The following is a 19,963-nucleotide window of genomic DNA, read 5'->3' on the forward strand; positions in this document are numbered from 1 at the left end:
TGTGGCCCCTGGGACCCTCTGGAACTGAATCAAGCCTCAATCCCCTTTCCCCTTCCTCCCACTGGCCAAGCACATCACAGCTCAGCACTCCTCAGCGGGGATGTCGTCAAGGAGGCAGGGCTGGTTCCTAAGCAATCTTCTCTTTCTCGTGATCACGTTCCAGCCTTCCCACAGAGGATCCTTCTGTATGTGGTAAGCTCTTGGGCTCTGAGACAGTTCTTTATGGTCCCCGACCCCCTCTGTCCTCTTCCATTCATTGAGTTTGCTGCCTAAAAGATGCCCAGTGTCTTAACTTTCTTTGCCTAGATTAGTTTTGCCTGGTTTTGAACTTCCTGTCAGTGGAATCATGCGTATATCCTCCCGTATCTGGCTTCTATTCAACCTTATGTTTGTTATATTACCTATGTTTTTGCCTGTCCTTGTGGTTCGTTCACTTCATTGTGTGAATATACCACAGTGTTTCTACCCATTCTCCCTTGATGGACGTTTGGGCTGATTCCGGTTTAGCTATTATGAATAGTGCTGTTAAGAACCTTATAATACATATGTTTTGGCTAGTGTATTTTTGTTGGGTCTGCACATCACAGTGGAATTGCTGGATCTTCGGGAGTTCATATATCAATTTGTACTGCTAAATTGTTTTCCAGAGTGATTGTCCTCCCATATCAGACTTTTGTTTGTGTGTGTGTTAAAATGGCATAACATAACGTTGACCATTTAAAACATTTTTAAGTAAAGAATTCAGTGGCACTTAGTCCATTCCCAGTGTTGTGCAGCATTGCCGTTATCTATCTCCAGAGCTTTTCCATCATTCCCACAGAAACTCTGTACTCTTTAGTCATTAGATACTAGCTCCCTCCCTTCTCTCTATCTCTAGCCCCTGGTAAATTCTATTGTTTTTATTTTTAAGAGATAGGAGTCTTGCTGGAGTATGGTGGTGCAGTCATGGCTCATTGCAGCTTCAAACTCATGGGCTCAAATGATTCTCCCACCTGATTCTCTCACATTGCTGGGACAGGTGCATACCACCACGCCCAGCTAATTTTTAAAAAATTTGTGTAGAGGCCAGGTGCAGTGGTTTACATCTGTAATCCCAGCACTTTGGGAGGCCAAGGCAGGTAGATCACCTGAGGTCAGGAATTTGAGACCAGCCTGGCCAACGTGGTGAAACCCTGTCTCTACTGAAAAAAACAGAAATTAGCTGGGTGTGGTGGCACTCGCCTGTAATCCTGGCTACTGAGGGAACTGAGGCAGGAGAATCGCTTGAACCTAGGAGGCAGAGGTTGCAATGAGCTGAGATCGTGTCACTGCACTTCAGCAGAGGTGACAGAGCAAGACTTTGTCTAGAAAGAAAAAAAAAAGGGGGGGGATAATACCTACCCTGGTAGCAGAGCTGCAAGGATGAAATTCTCCTCTAGGCCAGGCGCAGTGGCTCATGCCTGTAATCCCAGCACTTTGGGAGGCTGAGGCAGGCAGATCATGAGGTCAGGAGTTCGAGACCAGCCTGACCAACATAGTGAAACCCTGTCTCTAATAAGAATACAAAAATTAGCTGGGCATGGTGGCATGCACCTGTAATCCCAGCTACTCAGGCTGAGGCAGGAGAATCGCTTGAACCCAGGAGGCAGAGGTTGCAGTGAGCCGAGATTGCGCCACCGCATTCCAGCCTGGGAGACAGAGTAAGACTCCACCTCAAAAAAAAAAAAAAAAGAAATTCACCTCTAGCTGGTGAATGGTGGTTACTAACTCAGAGTGCTTGTTGAAAGAGTAACCAAGCAGGGGGGGATTCAGAAGGAGTGAAATGAACTAAAACAGCCAAAAGTTGACTCAGTGATCTGTGTGGGTATATATATATTATGTGTAAATATATAGACTGGTGGCTTTCAGAAAATCTTCTGCCTTTAACTATGACTTTAGTCAACCTCATGTCACATGAGACCACCTGGGGCTAATGTCCCTGAATGTCTATGATATTGGGTCCTCTGGGCTCATAAACAAAGAGGAATTTGGCCCACAAACTGACCACGAGGCAATCTTCCCTCTCAAAACCAAACTCGTAAGCCTCATCTGAAACTTGTGTTAGTCACACTGCTGGTCAAAGGAAGTAAGCCAAGTCCCCCTTCTTCAGCCACTTGATGACACTCCTTGATCCAGTCAGGGGACTCTTGTCAATCTTGTTTCCTGGAGCAACTTCCAGAATATTCCTGCCTTCCTAATACTCTCTTTTCCCCTTCCCCACAGTATTCATGGGCTGCCATGGGCAAGAGCCAGCTCTGTTTAACACTGATAATGACGACTTCACTGTGCTGAATGGCGGGACAGTCCAGGTAAAACACCATGTCCACCTGCAGGACAAAAGAAAGATGTTCTCTGTGCATGCCCAGACTGCTGCTGGCCAGGAGCACTTGGTTGCTGTGGCCATTGTGAACCAAGTCAACCCTTCAGAGGAGCTAGTATTAGTCCTCAGCTACCCACAGCTTGGGCGTGAGCACTGATCTAAGGGGGGTAGTGCTTGCAGCTACACAGCAGCGGTGCCTGAGGTCAGGCTAGCAGAGCCACGAGCTGCCTTGTGAGTAATCACCCAGTGTACTAGGCCCCTTAGATTCCCTCTCCCACCTCCCTTCACTTCCTTCCCTTATCATCCATGTAAACCCCAACTGAAGGCAGTTCTAAATACAGGCCTGCCAATTCCATGAGCCTCAAGGAAGAGGCACCTGTGGTGCTTGGCCACAGTTTGTTTTAATTTTTAAGTGGCTAATATAGCCATGTGGTTCAAACATAAAAAGTATTAATAAGCTGTACAATAAATAATCTCCCCTTGTTTGCTTCCATTTGCCTAAAGCCCTCTTCACCCCTCCGATAGAAGACAGTTAATGACAATTCCCAATCTCTTTCCTTCCAGAGTTTATATATAGTCTATACTTATATGTGTTACATGTTTATATTTTACATGTTATCTATTTCGTATATATGTATATATAAACGGAATTTTGGGCTGGGTGTGGTGGCTCACGCCTGTAATCCTAGCACTTTGAGAGGCCGAGGCAGGCGAGGGATCACGAGGTCAGGAGTTTGAGACCAACCTGACCAACATGGTGAAACCCCGTCTCTACCAAAAATAGAAAAATTAGCCGGGCATGGTGGTGCGCACCTGGAATCTCAGCTACTCAGGAGGCTGAGGCAGGAGAATCGCTTGAACCTGGGAGGCCGAGGTTGCGGTGAACCGAGATCACGCCTTTGCACACTAGCCTGGGAGACAGAGCAAGGCTCTGTCTCAAAAAAAAACCAAACAACAACAACAAAAAAAAAACGATTATTTTCCCTCTTATGCAAAAGCTAGGATACTGTTCACATGTCTGTACCTTTATTTTTCTACTTACCAGTATATCAGCCCAATGTCTACCCTCTTCCCAATATTAGTTTTTTCTGTATTCTCCCAGACTTCATCCATGTATAAGAAAATATGACTATAGGGTCTTATTTCCTACCCTTTTACACAAAAGGTGAAACAGTGCCTGGCATGTATTAAGCACAATGTGTTTTTTAAATGAAATAATAAACTATATTAAGCTGCCCTATACCTTAATATTTTCATTTGACAACATATATCAAAGATCAGGCTGGGCATGGTGGCTCATGCCTGTTACCCCAGCACTTTGGGAGGCCAAGGAAGGTGGATCACTTGAAGTCATGAGTTTGAGACCAGCCTGACCAATATGGTGAAACTCTGTCTCTACTAAAAATACAAAAATTAGCGGGTGTGGTGGCACATGCCTGTAATCCCAGCTGCTTAGGAGGCTGAGGCAGGAGAATCGCTTGAGCCTAAGAGGCAGAGGTCATAGTGAGACTGCACCACTGCACTCCAGCCTGGGTGACAGAGCGAGACTCCATCTCAAAAAAAGAGAAAAAAAGATCTTTCCCTGTTGGCACATAGAGAGCATACTTATTCTTATTTTTAGAGCTGCATAGTATTCCACTAGGTAGATATGCTGTAGTATATTTCACTGGTCCTCCTCTCTAAGTAAACACCCAGTTTCCCTTGCAATAATAGGCCCATCTAGATCTCCTCACCCTTAACTCTTTTTTTAAATTTAACATAGGGTCTCACCATCTTGCCCAGGCTGGTCTCGATCTCCTGGGCTCAAGTGATCCTCCCAAAGTGCTGGGAATATAGGTGTGAGCTACCATGCCCAGCTACCTTTAACTCTTACAGATGAGAGGATGTTGAATGTGTCCCAGCTATTTGCACCTCTGGTTTAAGGGGTTTCTCTCTTTGCAGGAAAGAAAGTCACTGAAGGAAAGGAAGTCATCGAAGATCTTCCCATCCAAACATATCTTACGAAGGCACAAGAGAGAATGGGTGGTTGCTCCAATATCTGTCCCTGAAAATGGCAAGGGTCCTTTCCCTCAGAGGCTGACTCAGGTAGGACTGTGCCTTCTCCTGGGAGTCATTGGTGGCTGCAGGAATCCCCATCCAAAAGCCTGCATGTGATATTTCTTGCTACTGAATATGGGGTCCTAGAGAGGAAAACCTCTCATATGTGAGCAGATTCTACTATGGCAGTGTCCCTCTTCACAGAGGATTCTTTGTCACAGTCATGGGATATCTGTTACTTTGTCAGCTGCCATTTTCTTTTTCCTCCAGCTCAAGTCTAATAAAGATAGAGACACCAAGATTTTCTACAGCATCACGGGGCCAGGGGCAGATAGCCCCCCTGAGGGTGTCTTCGCTGTGGAGAAGGAGACAGGCTGGTTGTTGCTGAATAAGCCACTGGACCGGGAGGAGATTGCCAAGTATGAGGCAAGTAGCCTTTAGTGTTTACTGTAAATATCTCCTCAGAAGCGGGGTCCTAGGCCTGGTGAGGTGGGTGGCACCAGGCTGATCCCAGAGCTGTGTACCCCACAGCTCTTTGGCTATGCTGTGTCAGAGAACGGTTCCTCAGTGGAGCACCCCATGAACATCTCCATCATCGTGACTGACCAAAATGACCACAAGCCCAAGTTCACCCAGGACATCTTCCGAGGGAGTGTCTTAGAGGGGGTCCTGCCAGGTAAGAGGATTGGAAAGGGGACTGCTCTGGGGCTACTGGGCTCACACCCTTAAATGCTAGAAGATCCCACCATACCTGATTTCCTTGGCTGTGTATCAGATTACCTGGGGTCTACTTAAAAATCCAGATTCGCCCCTTCTATCCCAAGGTTCCTGAATAAGAATGATCCTGGAGCAGAGCTCTGGAATCCGTATATTTGAAATTTTCCCCACAGCTTCAGACGATCAGCCAAGCTTGGGAGCCACTAGCTTTGGAGCTTCAAAGACCTAGATTTGAGTCTTGGCTTTGCCTTTTTACTGGCTGTGATCCTGGGCATGTTCTTGACCTCTGAGCCGCAATTCTCACATCTAAAAATGGGAATAATATCAACCTTGAAGAGTGCTGAAGATTAGAAATACCATGTGCAAACTTACGTAATACAAAGCACCTAACACAAGTCTCTTGAGTGCATGGCAGCCACAGGGAACATAGCAGACTAGAAGTGTTAGAACGTGGCTAATGGAGGCTGGGCATAGTGACTCATGCCTGTAACCCTAGAACTTCGGGAGGCCAAGGCGGGCAGATCAGGAGTTTAAGACCAGCTGGGCCAACATGGTGAAATCCTGTGTCTACTAAAAATACAAAAAAATTAGCTGGGCATGGTGGCGGGCACCTGTAATCCCAGCTACTTGGGAGGCTGAGACAGGAGAATCACTTGAACACAGGAGGCAGAGTTTGCAGTGAGCCGAGATCGCACCATTGCACTCCAACCTGGGTGACAGAGCGAGACTTACATACACACAAAAAGAGTTCTAGAAGTAGACAGGGCTGGAGTTGGAGCTGGAAGAAAAAGATACTCACCTTTCTTTCCAGGTACTTCTGTGATGCAGGTGACAGCCACAGATGAGGATGATGCCATGAACACCTACAATGGGGTGGTTGCTTATTCCATCCATAGCCAAGAACCAAAGGATCCACACGACCTCATGTTCACCATTCACCGGAGCACAGGCACCATCAGTGTCATCTCCAGTGGCCTGGACCGGGAAGTGAGTGGCCCTTATGGAAAGTGCTGTCTACCCAGACTTGCCCAGGCGGGGTCTGACTCTGACAGCAGAAACTCCTGTCCCTGCCCACAAAGCCCAAGGCAGAACAATGAGGACCCACATCAGCTGAGATGGCTGCTGCTGTGTTCACATGCAGATGCTCCTGGCTCCCTTGGGTCCGTGGCCTGCTGCCAGCCAATCTCGTTAAATCTCCTCCAGGGCTGGGAGGCAGCTGTAAAATGCCTGCTTTTGGTATTTTCTGTAGGTTTTCTCATTTCCTCCTAGAGTGGCTCACTTAGTGTGCACATTACCCAAATTGGTCCCTTGTGTGCCACAAAGTAGAATTAGCTCCATGGATACTGGAGTTGCTGCCTGCTTCCTAATTAATCCCTTTACCCAAATCTTCACTCAAAACTCTTGTCCTGAGGCCAGGCATGGTGGCTCATGCCTGTAATCCCAACACTTTGGGAGGCTGAGGCAGGAGGATCACTTGAGGTCAGGAATTCAAGACCAGCCTGGCCAACATGGTGAAACCCCATCTCTGCTAAAAATACAAAAATTAGCTGAGCATAGTGGCAGGCACCTGTAATCCTACTTGGGAGACTGAGGCAGGAAAATCACTTGAACCTGGGAGGAGGAGGTTGCAGTGACCCAACATCATACCCCTCCAACCTGGGCGACAGGGCGAGACCCTGTCTCAAAAACAAAAACAAAACTCGTTCTGCATGAAAAAAGAAAAAAAAAAAAAAACTCGTTCTGGAGCAGTCAAGGGTCAGGGGGCAATGCCAGGCTTTCCTAGCACAGGTCCAGGAGAACTGTTTGGATCTGTGGTTCCCTTTCCAACAACACCCTCTGCATCTGTTCTCCTGGCAGTGGGCAAGGGGTGGTGAAGGAGTCAGCATTATGATAGGGAGAGACACTCCTCTGTATCAACACACCCCTGAGCCAGTGCTTCCTGGAGCTCAGGGGAGGGACCCTTCAGACTGAACCCACAATGGGCTTCTCCTCTCCTCTCCCTCTCCCCAGAAAGTCCCTGAGTACACACTGACCATCCAGGCCACAGACATGGATGGGGACGGCTCCACCACCACAGGGGTGGCAATAGTGGAGATCCTCGATGCCAATGACAACGCTCCCGTGTTTGACCCCCAGAAGGTAATGCTGCTTCCTCACTCAGTCCCTCATCAGATAACAAAGGACCAAGGTTTGCCTTTCTGAGGAAACACTGGAACCAGTCTATATTGTTTCAAATACCAGTCCCAGCACTGTGGCTGTGTGACCTTAGGAAAACTACCTAACCTCTCTGTGCCCCATTTCCTAATCTGTGGAAAGGAGATAATACCTACTGCATTGTTCTGAGTTTCAAGTAAAATAATCTATGTATGTTTCTTAACACGATGCCTGAAAATAAGTGCTCGATATGAAAATCTTTGTTGATATGAAAATATATTTGCCTCGTACCTACACCTGCCCATCTTTTCCCAGTGAATGCTTGTGCACCTCCAAGGCAGAGGACTCAGTGCCAGTCAAGGTGCCAGTCACGTCCTCCCAATTCCATCTTTAGACAGCTCTGAATATTAGTTAGGGCTGATTAAAAATTTGTAATGAGGCCAAGCACAGTGGCTGACACCTGTAATCCCAGCACTTTGGGAGGCCAAGGCAGGCAGATCACTTGAGGCCAGGAGTTGAAGACCAGCCTGGCCAATATGGCAAAACCCCATCTCTATGAAAAACAAAAAACTTAACTAGGTGCAGTGATGCATGCCTGTAGTCCCAGCTAGTTGGGAAGCTGAGGCATGAGGATTGCTTGAGCCTGGGAGGTGGAGTTGCAGTGAGCCGAGATTGCACCACTGCACTCCAGCCTGAGTGGCAGAGGGAGACTGTCTCAAAAAAAAAAAAAAAAAAAAGTGTCTGAACAACTGATTTTCCAGACTTTGTCACCTGTCCCAGAAAAAATTCTGTCTAAAAAAATTCCTGTTCAGTGCTCCAGCCAATTCAGGCACCTAGCCCTTCTTCCTTATTACTCTGATTTCAACTGGATAGGTAGCTACACGTTGCGGGGGCTTAGGCATGCAAACCAGTGAGATTCTGGAACCTCAGGCCCCTGCGTATAGGGAAAGCAGGTGCAGGATTGGTGTGGTCTGTGCCAGTAGCTATGAGGCTGATGCTGGGGACATCCTGTGGCTGTGTGTACCCTGAAACCCCTCAAAGTGGGTGGGTGGTCAAGGAAAGGATAAAGGCATGGGGATCCCCTGAGGTTGGATGGAGGCTTCCCAACCCCTGGAGTGGGACAGTCATTGTCTCTGCTCTGATAGCTCTGTGCTTCTCACACTGACAGTATGAGGCCCATGTGTCTGAGAATGCAGTGGGCCATGAGGTGCAGAGGCTGACAGTCACTGATCTGGACGCCCTCAACTCACCAGCGTGGTGTGCCACCTACCGCATTGTGGGCGGTGACGACGAGGACCATTTTATCATCACCACCCACCCAGAGAGCAACCAGGGCATCCTGACAACCAGGAAGGTGAGTCAGTTCGGGGTTTAGACAATGGCTATACCTGGGGCAGTCAGGTCTGCAGCCTTCAGGACAAGGAGCCACTGCCTACCATGGGCTAGTCACCAGGAATCATACCAGCCCAGTGGCTCCCAATGCTGTTCTACCACTCTTGTGTTGAGGAGTCTCTTTGTTCAAACTAAATCTTACCCAGGAGCCCACCTCATAAATAGGTGAGAGTCACTGATCTAATTGAAGCAGATCAGTGAAGCCTCCTCCCAGACCAGTTTCCGGTGGCCACCCCAAATCAGTCTCACGTAGAGGGTCCATTTTATTGCAATCCATGTTAACTTTGCATTTACTCTAAAACTCATGTCTAGGTGTTTAGATAATGTTTTAAATCACATAGTACTTTTGCACACTCTTACCTCTTAAAAAGTCTCTTGTGTGTGTGTATTTTTGTTTTTATTGGGGTATAGGACATGCATTGGGTCCAAAAGTCTGCATAAGACTGGGCACAGTGGCTCACACCTGTAATCCCAGCACCTTAGGAGGCTGAGGTAGGAGGATCACTTGAGGCCAGGAGTTTGAGATCAGCCTGGTTAAGCGAGATCTCATCAGTACTAAAAAAAAGAAGAAGAAGAAGAAGAAGATAGGGCATCAGTTTCTTTACTTCCTGGTTTACTATGAAGAATGGTATAAGAAGCAGGGTATAAAATAATAATATTTTAAAGACTGGGGTTTGCTGTCCCCTTTTCTGCAAGAATACTTTATAATGCTACTTTGACATTGTTAAATGATGTGAAATGAAGTTCCTTTATAATATAACTAGAAATAGAGAATGTCCTAACTAAAAAAAATTCAGCCTGGGCAACATGGAGAAATCCTGTCTATGCTAAAAGTACAAAAAGTTAGCTGGGGCTGGGCGTGGTGGCTCATGCCTGTAATCCCAGCACTTTGGGAGGCTGAGGTGGGTGGATCACCTCAGGTCAAGAGTTTGAGACCAGCCTGGCCATCATGTTGAAACCCCATCTCTACTAAAAATACAAAAATTAGCTGGGTGTGGTGGCATGCTCCCGTAGTCCCAGCTACTAGGGAGGCTGAGTCAGAAGAATCACTTTATCCCAGGAGGTGGAGGTTGCAGTGAGCCAAGATTGTGCTGCCACACTCCAGCCTGGGTGACAGAGTGAGACTCTGTCTTAAAAAATTAGCTGAGTGCAGTGGCACATGCCTGTAGTCCCAGCTACCCAAGAGGCTGAAGTCGGAAGATCACTTGAGCCCAGAAGGTCAAGGCTGCAGTAAGCCATAATCAAGCGACTGCATTCCAGCCTAGGTGACAGACCAAGATCCTGTCTCAAAAATTAAAAACTGTACAAAAAAGTTACTGAATATAAGATACTTTGGTATGTAAAATTTTGGGCACAACTATACTAGAAAGCATAACTAAATGATCAGTTCCCCACATCCATTTGTAGAATCATCCAAATGTAGCGGCAGACACTGTGTTATCCTGGCAGCTCCCACTGCAAGTCGTGTTGATGTCTTCAGAACAGTGAAGAAGCAACTCTTGGGAAAGTCCTGAACAAATTAAAATACGACCTCCCCTCAGTAGTCACATTCCTGGAAAATGCAGTATATACCAAAACCACACAAAAACTTGGCTTATATGTAAACCCTTTCTGGCCTCTAATAATATTAAACAGATTTTTCACATCCAGGAGCATATCAATGTCCATGGGATATTGACAAGTCACATGGGATATGGGACAGCTCATCATGTCTGTAACATTCTGACTCTGGGACACAGCATCCCTGCCCCAGCCTGTAAATGCCAGTGGTATCCCGTCATTATGGCAACTAGAAATGCTTCCACAATTTTGTTTTGTTTTGTATTGTTTTGAGTCTTGGTATATCAACCCAGGCTGGAGTGCAGTGGCACAGTCTTGGCTCACTGCAGCCTCAACCTCCTGGGCTCAAATGATCCACCCATTTCAGCCTCCCAAGTAGATGAAGCTACAGGCATGCATCACCATGTCCAGCTGATATTTGTATTTTTGTAGAAACTGGGCCTCTCCATGTTGCCCAGGCTGTTCTTGAACTCCTGGTCTCAAGGGATCCGCTGGCCTTGGCCTCCCAAAGTGCTGGGATGATAGTCATGAGCCACAGCGCCAGGCCCCTCAATTTTCTCAAACATCTCCACCACTCCACTTGGAATCGGTACTCTAGGGCTTATTAATACAGTTACCTTTAGGATGGTCTGAGAGGCCCCCTTAGATGTGCACTGAGGAAACACAGGAGTGTATATGGGACAGGGAAGGGGCAGCACTGTTGCTAGTGGGGGCCTCAAGCCCCTCAGTATTGGCTCTTCTGACATCTTAGCTGTACTGCACAGAGCCTCCTCTCAAAATGCTGGTCCAGGTCCTTGTTCCCTTCTCTCCTAGGGTTTGGATTTTGAGTCCAAAAACCAGCACACCCTGTACGTTGAAGTCACCAATGAGGCTCCCCTTGTGCTGAAGCTCCCAACCTCCACAGCCACCATAGTGGTCCACGTGGAGGATGTGAATGAGGCACCTGTGTTTGTCCCACCTTCCAAAGTTGTTGAGGTCCAGGAGGGCATCTCCATTGGGGACCCTGTGTGTGTCTACACTGCGCAAGACCCTGACAAGGAGAATCAGAAGATCAGGTACTCAGGAGCTGGGCTCAGTGAGGAGCTGGGCTCAGTGAGCAACATACATGGGTATGTTGGGTGGGTGGGTTATTATGGCCAGCATTTGTTCTGGTTACCATAGAGATTGTTAAATAGGAATATCCCTCCTGCGTAGGTCCTCCTCTTCCTACTCTCTTTGAGACTGAAGACTGAACAGGGGTTCAAGGGCAGGTATTTCTCACTCTGTCATGTACCTCTGCTGGGACCCCTGCATCTGCTACTTTAGGCCTCCATTGATGGGCAAGGTACATTTTCCATATGATCCTGCTTAGGAGCCCAGAGGCCATCCACCAATTGGTATGAGGAGGCCTTGAATGACAACATCTGAATTCTAAATATTCTGGATGTGACTGATCTCAACTTTTTCTCTTCAGCTACCGCATCCTGAGAGATCCAGCAGGGTGGCTAGCCATGGACCCAGATAGTGGGCAGGTCACTGCTGCAGGTACCCTAGACCGTGAGGATGAGCAGTTTGTGAGGAACAACATCTATGAAGTCATGGTCTTGGCCACGGACAATGGTGAGAGCATCCTCCCAGCCCTCCCACAAGGGCCACTTTTGGTTTTCAGGTCACATGACACAGCACAGCATGTTCCCTCCACAGGCAGGGTATGGTGTCAGGGAGGGCTATTTGCAAACCAATCCAGATGGTCAAAGGGGTCTTTCAGAGGAGTCTTTTTTTTTTTTTTTTAAGAGACAGGGTTTTACCATGTTGGCCAGGCTGATCTCAAACTCCTGACCTTGTCATCCACCTGCCTCAGCCTCCCAGAATGCTGGGATTACAGGCGTGAGCCACCGCGCCCAGCCCTCAGAGGAGTCTTTTAAAGACTTCTCTTAGGATTCCAATTTCCCTAAAACCCAAGAATTGGGAGGGAGACAAGTGTGGTGGCTCAGGCCTATAATCCCAGCACTTTGAGTGGCCTAGGCAGGAGGATCACTTGAGCCTAGGAGTACAAGACTGACTTGAGAAACATACAGAGACCCCATCTCTACAAAAAATTTAAAAATAAGAATTATAGACCAGGCATGGTAGCTCAAGCCCATAATGCCTGCACTGTAGGAGGCTGAGGCCAGCAAATCACCTGAGGTCAGGAGTTCAAGACCAGCCTGGTCAACATGGCAAAACCCTGTCTCTACTAAAAAGTAAAAAATTAGCTGAGTGTGGTGACACATGCCTGTAGTCTCAGCTACTCAGGAGGCTGAGGCATGAGAATCACTTGAACCCAGGGGGCGGAGTTTGCTGTGAGCCAAAATTGTGCCACCGCACTCCAGCCTGGGCAACAGAACAAAACTGTCTCTAAATAGATAGATAGATAGATAGATAAATAAATAAATAAACAAACAAACAAACAATCAGAGTTAGGAGAGTCCTTTCAGCCTTAGTTTTTGGTTTACTGAGTCCTGAATTAGCCGTCAGTTTTCCCTTGTGATTGATTGCTAGGGGCTGACTGGACAGTGCCATAACCGATTAGTCATCACACCATGACAGATGGGGGGTTATAATGTAGTTGTCACCCCTGCTTGACACGTCATGAACCAGGACCTGCAGGAAGGTAAGAGCTTGCAGCAGGGCTGTGAAGGGAGGCTTCCCTGCAGCTGATCTACAAACACTGGAGTAGCCGTGAGGTAGCCAGTAGGTTTCGCTTTGTAGTTATAGTGGCTGCCCGGGTGAAGTGGCTGCAACTGTGCCATGAGCAGTTAGTAATGTCTGCTGTGGACCGAAATGAGAATGAAGCCCAGTTGGCATGTAGGTGCCATGGATTGAAGCAAGGGCCAGGAAGCTCTTGAGAGGTGAGAGCTGGGCGGTAAACAGGAGCCTCTCTGAGGCTGACTGGGTAGGGCCCAGGGAGCTCATCATATGTGTTACTATGAACAGGAAGTCCGCCCACCACTGGGACGGGAACCCTCCTGCTAACACTGACTGATGTCAACGACCATGGCCCAGTCCCTGAGCCCCGTCAGATCATGATCTGCAACCAAAGCCCTGAGCCCCAGGTGCTGAACATCACGGACAAGGACCTGTTCCCCCACACCTCCCCTTTCCAGGCCCAGCTCACACATGACTCGGACATCTACTGGACAGCAAAGGTCAACAAGAAAGGTACCTGAGTGTGTGGTGGTAGCGGGTGGGTGCCAGCCCCACTGGTGGGCATCTGTCGCACACCAGGATTCCGCACACTTTCGCATCTAGCATCTTGTGGAGCATGGAGGCAATGATCTCCTCAGGAACCTCACTCAGATGCTATTGATTAACCTGGTAGAGGCCTTTGGAATTCCATAGGAACCCTAAAAGACCATTCTAGCCCAACCACCTTCCTGTGTAGATGGAAAAACTGAGGCCTCAGGAGGGAGGGAGGGAGTGACCTCTCCCATGTCACATAGAGTCAGGACTCCAGCACAGTGATGGTAGCCAACACTCACTGAGCACGCTGACTGTGGCCAGGTCTACTTCATATGCTCTGCATAGGTTAGATTCCTTCATCCTCACAGCAGCCTGTGAGCAGGTATCTCTCTCTTTCTCTTTGTCTCTCACATATACACACACACACTCATGCACGCACGCACACACACCCATTTTACAGATGAAGAAAACAAGGCTTACAGAAGCCGAAGTATCTTGCCAGAAGCATTATGACTTTAAAAATAATGTCACCAGGATTTTTTTTTTTTTTTTTGAGATGGCATCTCACTCTGTCTCCCAGACTGGAGTGCAGTGGCACAATCTCAGCCCAGGGCAACCTCTACCTCCTGGGTTCAAGCAGTAATCCCTGCCTCAGCTTCCTGAGTAGCTGGAATTCCAGGTGCTTGTCACCATGTCTGGCTGATTTTTTATTTTTTAGTAGAGACATGTGTTTGCCATGTTGATCAGGCTGGTCTTGAACTCCTGACTTCAGGTGATCATCCCACCTCAGCCTCCCAAAGTGCTGAGATTTACAAGTGAGAGCCACCACATGGCCTACCAGGATTTTAATCTAGGCAGTCTTACTCACCAGGGTGTGCTGCTGCCTACCATTGTTTGAACTCTGATGAAATACAAAATGCTTTTTCTTGTTTTCCTTATTTAATTTTTCTACCAAACTCTGTGAGTCAGTATTCTGTTCCCTATTCACAGCTGAAAGTGTGGGCTTAGAGAGGTTAAATAGCATGCCCGAAGGCAGAGAGTGGTAAGTAGTAGAAGTTGAAGTCAGGCTTTGACTCTAGAGCCCCTGTCAGCTCACAGGTGGCAAAACTGCCATCCACCTCCTTGTTCTACCTCTTTCCGATCCACCAGCTCCAAGGTTCTCAGTGTTCAGTGATTGCTTTCAGTTGTCATGAGAACCAAAGACAGGTCTTACTGGCATTGAGTGGGTGAGGACCCAGGGTGATGAGAAAGGTGGTTCCAGCCCCATGTGCCTATGAGGCCCCTGCAGGAACACTGTCTCACCCTGGTGTAAAATGTTTCCCCTTTACTCTTGGGGCTGGAGTTCCCCCAGATGGGAAATGGGGAATCTCTGCCTTTAGATTCTGCCCAAAGAAACTGAACAGCAATTTCTATTGCTGCTAAGCGCAGTCCAGAAATGACTCAGGAAACCTGCTTTAGACACCACATTATCTGATTTGTGATTCCTGTGATCTAGGTGTCTATATCCAGCACCTTTCCCTTGGGGAGCCCAAGTTGGTATGCTGTCACCTCCCTGTAGTCTAGAAGCCATTTTTGTCTCCTTTGTGTATACCGTCTAAGAGCTTAAACTCTGGAGCCAGATTGCCTTGATTAAAGACCTGACTCCTCCACTTACCAGCCTTTTGACTATGAGTAGTTTCTAAACTTCACTGTGTCTCAGTTTCCTTATCTGTAGGATGTGGCCCATATTTGTACCTACGTTCCATACAGTTATTGTAAAGATTAAATCAGTGAATACAGGAAAAGCACCTTGTCTGGTATATCACTGCTCAGTAGATGCGAGCAGCCATCTTTAACGCCATTATTTTCCAACAACAGTTGCAGGTAGGCTCTGGCAAAGCATAAGCATTATGGTTGGCCATGTGTGGTGGCTCACGCCTATAATCCCAGCACTTCGGAAGGCCAAAGCAGGCGGATCACCTGAGGTCAGGAGTTCGAGACCAGCCTGGCTAACATGACGAAACCCTGTCTCTACTACATGGTGGCAGGCACCTGTAATCCCAGCTACTGTGGAAGCTGAGGTGGAAGAATTGCTTAAACCTGGGAGGCAGAGCAAAATTCCACCATTGCACTCCAGTCTGGGTGGCAAGAGCAAAACTCCGTCTCAAAAAAAAAAAAAAAAAAAGCATAAGCATTATGGCCAAAACCCAATGTTACTAATAACTATAACAGTATTGATAACCTGGTTCTTGGCTTTAATGTCATTTTTCTATCTGTCCTTGTCCTATTGTCAGGGAAATTAATCCAGACTCTACCCCATGTGACTTCAGGCTAGTTCTCTCAACCCCCTAAGCCTCGATTTCTGCATTTATAAAATGAGGATAACAGCAGTTCCTACCTCTTAAAGTTATGGTGAGGATCAGGATAGGGCCTGGCACTTAGTGTCCATTTAGTCACCACTGCCGTCGTCATCAACAACTGAGAAATCAGCCTTACAGGATGGTTAGAGACGTTTTACGGACATAAACCCCATGTTGGCTGCTCCGCATGGTAGACTAGTTGTTCAGCCTGGAGAGCTGTCTCTGTCTCCTGCCACTAAATAGGGACAGTGGATTCTCCCTTCCGGCCCTTTGACTCAGAGGAGCTCAGTGAGAGTGCAGAGCATTTTAACTGAAAAAACTTGAAGTCTGTGCTGAGATAGGCTGGCAAGCCTGGGGGTGGGTGGGGTAGAAACTTAGGGGTTGTTTTTGATTGCCCAAGTGATTGGGGGCACTACTGGCATTTAGTGGTAGAAACCCGCAATGCTGCATGATGAAATCCTGCATGATGAAAAAACTTCCACTCAGGCTAACAGCTCCCTTCTTGCAAAGGTTGAGTCTAAACCAAAGGCCTTTCTTCAGAGAGGCTGCTGATACTATATTCATCCCCCACACACAGAGCCCCCTCTCCACTCTGGGATTGCCACTCGGTCTCCCCAGAGTGGTGCCCAGTGTGCAAGCTAGGCTGGACTTTGCTTCTGCTCTGTGGTTAGCCTGCCACCCCCTGGGCCTTGGAAGGCCGGTTAGCCCAATGCCTGCTGCAGCCTCATTTCTGGCATCCTGCACTTGTGTGATCACTAATGCTGTGATAACAGAGGTTAGCATCTGATCCGATCTGCCTGACATTAGCACTTACATAACCAAGTCATGTGCATTTAGTTTTATTAATAATTGAATGCAGCCTGGGACGGTGGCTCACGCCTGTAATTCCAACACTTTGGGAGGCTGAGGAGGGCAGATCACCTGAGGTCAGGAACTCAACACCAGCTTGGCACAAAAACCACCTCTGCTAAAAATACAAAAGCTAGTTGGGCATGGTGGCGCAAACCTGTAGTCCCAGCTACTTGAGAGACTGGGGCAGGAGAATCACTTGAGCCCAAGAGGCAGAGGTTGCAGTGAGCTGAGATCATACCACTGCACTCCAGTCTGGGTGACAGAGCAAGACTCCGTCTCGGAAAAAAAATAAAATAAAAAAAATTGAATGCTTACTTGGAAATATGGGTATTTCATATAAGACTGGGTTAGCTATTGGCTGTTCTGCCTATGGTGTAGCCATTCTTTATTTCTTTATTTTCTTAATAACCTTCTTTTTACTTAAAAAAAAAAAAAAAAAAGATTGGGTTAGCTATGTTTTAGGAAGAATATTCTTTTTGAGGCAAAGAACAGTATAGCAGCCAGTGATGCAGAGAAGTTATTGGTCTTGCATAACATGGCTTTTAAAACTTCATGTTTTAAAAATACTGTGATTGTAGATTTTTTAAAAGTAAAATGATGAATTAGTTTTTTTATCCCAATAATCCTTTTCATTATGGTGAATTTTGATTTAGCCGAAGATCAGCTTTTACTGCTGTTTTCCAAAGTGTGCTTGTGTATTTCTCCCCATTGCCCACTTGTGGAGGCTGTATTCTCAAACTTGACTCATGGTATACTCAGATCCCTGCACTCATGGTATCTCGTGGCTAATCAATGATCTGTTCACTCCAGATGACACAGTGGCCTTGTCCCTGAAGAAGTTCCTGAAGCAGGACAAATATGACGTGCACCTTACTCTGTCTGACCACGGCAACAAGGAGCAGCTGACGGTGATCAGGGCCACCGTGTGCGACTGCCACGGCCGTGTGGATACCTGCTCTGGTCCCTGGAAGGGGGGTTTCATTCTCCCTGTGCTGGGGGCTGTCCTGGCTCTGCTGAGTGAGTACCAGGCACCCGCCCCCTCTCTGAGGATGAAGGAGTCGAAAGACTGGATTCCACCTTGAACTTCAACTTCTGGAACTAACAGGCTACCCACATTGCCCATCTACTCTTAAACATTTTTTTAGACATGGTCTCACTCTGTAGCCCCCAGGCTGGAGTGCAGTGGCATGATCTTGGCTCGCTGCAACTTCTGCCTCCCAGGCTCAAGTGATCCTCCCATCTTAGCCTCCCAGGTAGCTGAGACTACAGGTGTAGGCCACCACACCCAGCTCATTTTTGTATTTTTTGTAGATAGGGGGCCTCACTATGTTGCCCAGGTAGGCCTCGAATTCCTGGTCTCAAGCAATCCACCCACCTTGTCCTCCCAAAGTGCTGGGATTACAAGTGTGAACCACTGTGCCTGGCCTACTCCTTAAACTCTTAATTCTAGGAGTGTCAATCAATAGGTCTTTCTGGGGCTTGTGGAATGTTCCAGGCTTTGGGGATACAGTGGTGAGCAAACAGACTTCACCCTGCCAGCAGGTCATCTGGAGGCCTGCACAGTGGTTCTGAAAGGGTGGTTATATACCGACAGCATTAGTATCACCAGAATTCACTATTATTAGAAAGGCAAATTCTCAGGTCCTGCTCCAGACTTACTGATTAAGAAATTTAGGGATAGAACCCAGTAATCTACATGTTAACAAGCCCCCAGGGCATTCTGATACATGCTAGACTTTGCAAATTACTGCTCTTGTGGGAGCAAATGTTTAGTTAAAAATGAATTCCTTGGCTCTAAAGATAGAACTATCACAGTTGCTTTTTCCACCTTTTGACTTGGTCCTAACATAGACAACATACATCGTCAGTCAGAGATCAATCACATGAATACAAGAACACGCTCTCGCCCGGGTGCAGTGGCTCACACCTGTAATCCCAGCACTTTGGGAGGCCGAGGCAGGCGGATCAGGAGGTCAAGAGATCGAGACCATCCTGGCCAACATAATGAAACCCCATCTCTACTAAAAAATACAAAAATTAGCTGGGCGTGGTAGTGCGTGCCTGTAGTCCCAGCTGCTCGGGAGGCTGAGGCAGGAGAATTGCTTGAACCCGGGAGGCAGAGGTTGCAGTGAACCAAGATCGTGCCACTATACTCAAGCCTGGCGACAGAGCGAGACTCTGTCTCAAAAAAAAAAAAAAATAGGAAATGAGGTCAGAGAGGTGCCAAGCCTCATAGGCATTTTGAGGACTTTGGGTAGAACCAAAAATTATCAGAAAGTTTTGAGTGGAGGAGTAATGTGATTTGACTTAAGTTTTGCAAGATTCCTGCTGAGCAGACTATATGGGGGCGAAGGTGGAGGCAGGGAGATGATTTAGGAGGCTGTTGCCATAATCCAGGTGTAAGAAGGTGATTGGAGGCTCAGCACTGAGGTGGTCAGAGGTGGTCATGTTTCAAGGTAGAGTCCCTTCAGATTGATGTGTGGAATGAGGGTAAGAGCCATCGATGATTGCAAGACTTTCAGCTTAAGCAAGGAGAAACATGGCGTGTCCATTTGCTGGTTAGGGAAGGACTGTGGGAGGAGACTTACCAGGCCAGTTGAAGTGGAGGCAGTTAGTCCTGGGTTCAGAGAAGTTCACTTTGCATCTTGCCTCCTCTCAGAGGGGAGAGGTTATGGTCTATCCCACGTGCGTGTGCATCCTTACAACCCATGGACTCCCAAGGAAGGTTGGGTCTGTTTTGTCTGGCCAGAGACGGACAGTGGTTCCATCAGCAGGCAAAAAAGTAATGCTCCTGAACTGCAAGTGTGTGCTTTTACATCCAACTGCCATAGAGAGATGGTTAGAGGGTCCCCTCTTGATGTAGGATTAACTGTCTGTAGGCATGACAGAAGACAGCCAGGAGCCAGCTTGCCAGTCCCCCATGTCCAAATAGCCCACCAGCTTTTCAGACCACATCACTGAAGCCAGGCTCTCTTAAAATTCCAACACCGGGGCTGGGCGCAGTGGCTCACACCTGTAATCCCAGCACTTTGGGAGGCTGAGGTGGGCAGATCACCTGAGGTCAGGAGTTAGAGACCAGCCTGGCCAACATGGTAAAACCCTATCTCTACTCAAAATACAAAAATTTGAGATCACGCCACTGCAGTCCAGCCTGGGTGACAGAGCAAGACTGTCTCAAAAAATAAATACATAAAAATAATAAAAATATTAAAATTAGCTGGGCATGGTAGTGGGCATCTGTAGTCCCAGATACTCAGGAGACTGAGGCAGGAGAATCACTTGAACCTGGGAGGTGGAGGTTGCAGTGAGCCCAGCTCCTGCCATTGCACTCCAGCCTGGGTGACAGAGTGAGACTCCATCTCAAAAAAAAAAA

At 47.5% G+C, this 19,963-nt stretch overlaps 1 protein-coding gene across 1 annotated transcript in view; it reads left to right on the forward strand.

The window, feature by feature from the left end:
• CDH3 (cadherin 3) overlaps window positions 1–19,963 on the forward strand; it is a 51,391-nt gene that overhangs the window by 27,747 nt on the left and 3,681 nt on the right. The window contains exons 3-13 of the mRNA XM_032284266.1: window positions 2,242–2,327; window positions 4,280–4,423; window positions 4,646–4,801; window positions 4,907–5,051; window positions 5,904–6,079; window positions 7,103–7,231; window positions 8,415–8,600; window positions 11,012–11,253; window positions 11,652–11,797; window positions 13,154–13,378; window positions 17,401–17,607. Coding sequence (XP_032140157.1) covers window positions 2,242–2,327; window positions 4,280–4,423; window positions 4,646–4,801; window positions 4,907–5,051; window positions 5,904–6,079; window positions 7,103–7,231; window positions 8,415–8,600; window positions 11,012–11,253; window positions 11,652–11,797; window positions 13,154–13,378; window positions 17,401–17,607 — 1,842 coding nt within the window. The remainder of the gene's footprint in view (window positions 1–2,241; window positions 2,328–4,279; window positions 4,424–4,645; window positions 4,802–4,906; window positions 5,052–5,903; window positions 6,080–7,102; window positions 7,232–8,414; window positions 8,601–11,011; window positions 11,254–11,651; window positions 11,798–13,153; window positions 13,379–17,400; window positions 17,608–19,963) is intronic.

Source organism: Sapajus apella, unplaced genomic scaffold (genome assembly GCF_009761245.1).
Source record: "Sapajus apella isolate SASKATOON/1434 unplaced genomic scaffold, GSC_monkey_1.0 scaffold15, whole genome shotgun sequence".
Lineage (NCBI taxonomy): Eukaryota > Metazoa > Chordata > Mammalia > Primates > Cebidae > Sapajus > Sapajus apella.